The sequence below is a fragment of the Nesoenas mayeri genome (genome assembly GCF_963082525.1).
Source record: "Nesoenas mayeri genome assembly, chromosome: 17".
Classification (NCBI taxonomy): Eukaryota; Metazoa; Chordata; class Aves; order Columbiformes; family Columbidae; genus Nesoenas; species Nesoenas mayeri.
Genome location: NC_137565.1, coordinates 8,700,512 through 8,705,292, shown reverse-complemented (window position 1 = coordinate 8,705,292; position 4,781 = coordinate 8,700,512). Strand labels below are relative to the sequence as shown.

Here is a 4,781-nt window from a genome sequence, read left to right as displayed (position 1 = left end):
CATTAAGAGCCTGGACAATGGCTTGTACTGCCATCCCCAGCATGAGTACCGGCTCATCTGCTCCCCACAACCCATAGAGGGGATGTTGGAACTGTGGACACTGCCTGTCCCCCACTACCTGCCCTGTCCCCTGTGCCCGGCTCTCCCACACCCGCTGGCCCTGCAGCCACTCAGCACAGGCCGGAGACAGTGGGGTCTGTGCTGCTGTGTTTTCAGCTCTGAGCTGGGATGTGTCTCTGCTCCGTGCCCGAGAACAAGCCCGCTGCATCTGGAGTGGTGGGGCTGGGCGGGGAGCGGAAGGTGTGGATAGATGCGCGGGCAGGATCCAGCCCCGAGCGTGGGGTCAGATTTGCATGGAGGGGCCGTGCCTGGGGCAGGCGGGGGCTTAAAAGGGGGTCAGTGTCCGCAAACGAGCCCCATCGTCGTGGGGACACGGAGCTGGTGGGATCGCACCATGGCCTGGCTCCCTCTCCTCCTCGTGGTGCTCGCCCACGGCTCAGGTGACACCTCCAGACTCACTGTGCCCAGCCAGGGACTCAGGGCACAGGAGTCCTGTCCCCATCCTGCTGCTCGGGGAGGTCTGTGTCCCTGGGGCACTGGCTGACCCCCATCTTCTCCCGTCTCTCCTCTCCCTCTCCAGGTTCCCTGGTCCAGGCAGCGCTGGCTCAGCCGCCCTCGGTGTCCACGACCCTGGGAGAAACGATCCAGATCGAATGCTCCGAGCTTGGCAGTGCTGGCTGGCATTATGCTGGCTGGTACCAGCAGAAGATCCCTGGCACAGCCCCTGTCACTGTGATCTATGGTGGCAACCGGAGACCCTTCGGCATCCCTTCGCGATTCTCTGGCACCAAGTCTGGCACCACGGCCACGTTGACCATCACTGGAGTCCAAGCTGAGGACGAGGCTGTCTATTACTGTGGTGGCTGGGACAGCAACAGTGACAGTCCCACAATGAGACAGAGCAATGGGGAAGTGATACAAAATCCTCCCACCATCCCGTGGTCATTTGCGAGTCTGTGCTGTCCCCATTTGATGCTGGAGCAGATCCCCACCTTGGCCTTGCCCTGTGTTATAGGTGGCTGTGCCTGGTGTCCCAGATCACTTGTGTCTTAGAGTCCCATGTGTGTGCCTGTCCCTGGCCATTTGGGGAGGTGATGACCCCCATCTGCCCTGTCCCTGCTGGGTGGCCCACTGCCCTGCTCCCAGCCCAGCTGCACCAGGAGCCCCTGGGCACTGGGCCCCTCCACCCCCAGCCAGTGCTGGTTGTAGCCTACAAAGGCAGTGATTTCTTGGGGCCGATATTCACACAGTCCTTGCCAGGCCAGTTTCAGGATGGTTTCTACTGCAAGGCTGCCTGGCACATCCTACCCTTTGCCTTCTCCTTTCCTTCCCAGCACATCTGGGTGAGCCCTGTGGCAGCAGCAGAGGATCCCTGGTGTCACCTTTGTTGCTCAGCCCCGGCAGCTGGGATGCAGCAATCATGTGTAATGTCCCCAGTGCACCTCAGGACCAGCACCCCCTCACTTGCCTCCACTCCCACCGAGGCCCGTGCCAGGTAGGTGCTGAAGGGCCAACACCCCTGATATGTCCAGCACAGCATCTCTCCTTCTCCTCCTTCTCCTCTTCCTTCTCCATCCCTCCTCCCAAGGAGAAGAGCTGGACTTTCAAGCTGAACATTGTCCCCCTTTATGTCCCCTCCTAAAGTGGATCCTAAACCCCACGAAAGCCTGAGAAATGCTCAGAAGCTGATAATATACAATAGTTGATATCAGCTTCAGTTAAATGGCTTGCATAGACAACTGCAGTGATATTTTTTGGCTAGTTTCAGCCTTATGCACAAAAGCATAAGCCTAACCAGAGCCAAACGAAACCTCTGAAACAGAAAGTGCCTCAGACCATGAAATCCTCGAAGCATCATTTATTTTCCAGTGACTCAGGAGATTCACTGATTCTGTCTGTTTCTATAACCACTGGCACAAACCACAACATTTGAATATTTTTGAGTTCAGGTTAAGCTGGTGCTGTTGAAAGCCAGCACTCCAAGAGTTTCTTTGCCCTGAGCCCAGCCTCCTGTGCCCTGTGAGATTGGCACCACATTGGGAAAACACTTTACAAAGCAGCAGCCAAGCCTTCCCTGGGGAATTTGAAGTTAATCAGTCTTAGCTGAAACCCACGCTGGCTGACCCCTGCCTTGGATATCGCAGCTGTAGAAAGGAATCTGCATCCATCGTATGCTTTTCTCTGCTAATTCCAGCTCTTCCTTTCTACCAACAACTGATGCCTCCTCTCCTCTCACATCCTGCTGGGTCCACCAGGACACCATCCCGTCACCTCCACCCTCGAGCATCCATCAGGGCATCCCCATCCCATCACCTCCACCCTGGAGCATCCATGGGGCCCAGGACTGCTCCTGCTGTCGGGCAGGAGGTTTTTGCACAGCCCTGTATCACTGTGTGGTGTATTCGGCGCAGGGACCACGTTGACGATTTCAAGTGAGTCGACGACTTCTTCTCAGTCTTTCTTTCACCACGAATTTGTGACATTTTGTCAATTTTGGGGGATTTTGGGGTTTTTTTCTTGGGCTTGGCGCTGGGCTGGGGTCTGCTGCCGGTTCGGGGACTGACACTAAGCGTGGCGTTGTGGGCTATGTCTTGTCCCTGCGGACTGAGAGGGCTCTGGTGCGCGCCACAGAGGATTGGGGGGGGTAATTTCTCAACCGAAAAATCTTAAAATTTGTGTCTGAGAGAGCCTATTTCAGAAACCCAGGTTTAAGTCTTTTAGAAAGTCAATTTTTGTCTTTGTTAAAGAAATTAGTCGATAGTCTAAGGTCTAAGTCCTCAACTCTTCACCCTGGGGATTAAGTCCGTCACCCTTGGTGAGGAGCAGGGGCTTCTCTGCGAGGTCCCGTGGCCGCGGGCACTGCGAAATGGCAGTGGGCCACCTTTGTGTTAAAATGGCACGTCCCTGGGATCTTAACCAAAAGTTTTCAGGGGTACCTTAAAGAGCCTGTTCTCCAGGTAAGCCGTGTCAAAAATGAAGATTATTGTGTTGAAAAATGCTGCTGGGAACATTATGTGTCTTTGTCTGTGATTTTTGAAAGAATTTGGCCAAAAATCCCAATCTGAATCAAATTACTAGGGGCGGAAGATGAGGAAAAATGTAATCTCTCAATTTCTCCGGCAGAAAGTTTTTAACAGCAAAGTCCTCCTGGTTTTTGAATAGAGATCGAGATAGAGACATTGTACATTTGAGGAGGCAGCAGAACCACCTCGGAAAGACAAAATCTCTTTTCTTCACCTTCCTTTGGGTGATTTGTAATAGCACTTTTTTCTGAGAAAAGTCTCAAGGTGTCAGAAAGCAGAACTGAGAAGAAAACAGGATGGTTTGTCTTTGAAATTTTGACTTTAAAACAAATTGCTGTGCAAAAGAAAAGAAATTGGTTTATGGCAGCTAACCAGCAATTTTGGTTTATATATTATATATAACATATATGTTTATGTAGATATTAAATATCTAAAATACATAAATACCTATATTATAGATTATATATAATTAGACATATTTATTGAAAATATATGCTATAATATATACTATACATAGTATATTTTATTTATGTAATATATGATAGATATATATGTACATAGATATGATGTATATTACCTGTATATATAGATGTCTGTAATATATGATGTGAACATGCCCATATATGTACGTATAGTATATATCTAAAAACCATATATATAAGTATATATGAGGTGTATGTATATATGTATGTGTATTACATACACATGTGTATATATACTTTTTTAATATATATGAGTATATTTTACTTTTATATATATATATAAAAATATATAACATATATTAAGTTTATATATATATGTGTGTGTATATATATACTTTTTATATATATATACACACAGATATGTGTAAAAATTGTATAGAGAGCTGTATCCCAAATCTAAATATATTATAGGTACAAATTATAACCTCTCAGGCATGGGGGAAGCGCAGAGTTCCTGGGCAGCACCAGCAGGGCAGGCAGGGGCTGTGCTGGGGCACAGGGTCCCCCTGACACCCCTGTCACTCTCTCCCCCTCGCAGACTTGCCCAGGTCGGCCCCTGAAGTCGCTTTGTTCCCACCGTCCACTGAGCTGCTGGAGCAGGGCAAAGCCACCGTTGTGTGTCTGATCGAAAACTTCTACCCTCGCGATGTGACCGTGACCTGGCTGGCTGATGGAAGCACCGTCACTGATGGCGTGAGCACCAGCCAGTCCCAGTGGCAGAGCAACACCAAGTACATGGCCAGCAGCTATCTGTCGCTGACTCCTAGCCAGTGGCAGAGCAAAGAGACCTTCACCTGCAAGGTCACGCATGCGACTGGCAACGTGCAGAAGACCTTGAAGAGAAGCGAGTGCTCCTCCTAACCCTGCCGGGACATCCCGCAGTCCCTCACCGGCCCTGGCCCCCTTCCTCACTGCTGGGGGCAGCGACCCCCTGCAGCACAGATGTCTCTCATCACGTCCCCCTGCCCCCGGCTCCTGTCCCCCTGCCCTCAGTGTCACATGAATAAACACCAACACTGAACTAGCGCTGGCTCAGCATCCTTGTCTCTGTGTCCTTGCAACACACCCTATCCCCCTGTGCCAGCCGACATTGCCCCAGTGGCACCAGTATGGAGGTGGGTGGGTGGGATGGGAACACATGTATGCACGCACACACACACACACACACATACGCACACACACGTTACCAGGGGTGCCCAGGGCTCCCTGCAGCTCT

General features: G+C 50.8%; 1 protein-coding gene across 1 annotated transcript; it reads left to right on the top strand.

Moving 5' to 3' along the window:
• Window positions 1–430: 430 nt before the first annotated feature.
• Window positions 431–4,558, top strand: LOC308047228 (immunoglobulin lambda-1 light chain-like). Its single transcript, XM_080355572.1, has 4 exons — window positions 431–500; window positions 641–937; window positions 2,451–2,492; window positions 4,104–4,558. The coding sequence occupies exons 1-4, from the start codon at window positions 455–457 to the stop codon at window positions 4,424–4,426; spliced, it is 708 nt and encodes a 235-aa protein (XP_080211698.1). The 5' UTR covers window positions 431–454; the 3' UTR covers window positions 4,427–4,558.
• Window positions 4,559–4,781: the final 223 nt, after the last annotated feature.

Bases quoted from the DNA above. Each gene is read 5' to 3' on its own strand.
- LOC308047228 (XM_080355572.1), top strand. From the start codon at position 455: ATGGCCTGGCTCCCTCTCCTCCTCGTGGTGCTCGCCCACGGCTCAG. The intron at 938-2,450 runs GTGACAGTCCCA...GCCCTGTATCAC, and splicing joins TGGTGGCTGGGACAGCAACA to TGTGTGGTGTATTCGGCGCA. The intron at 2,493-4,103 runs GTGAGTCGACGA...TCCCCCTCGCAG, and splicing joins GACCACGTTGACGATTTCAA to ACTTGCCCAGGTCGGCCCCT.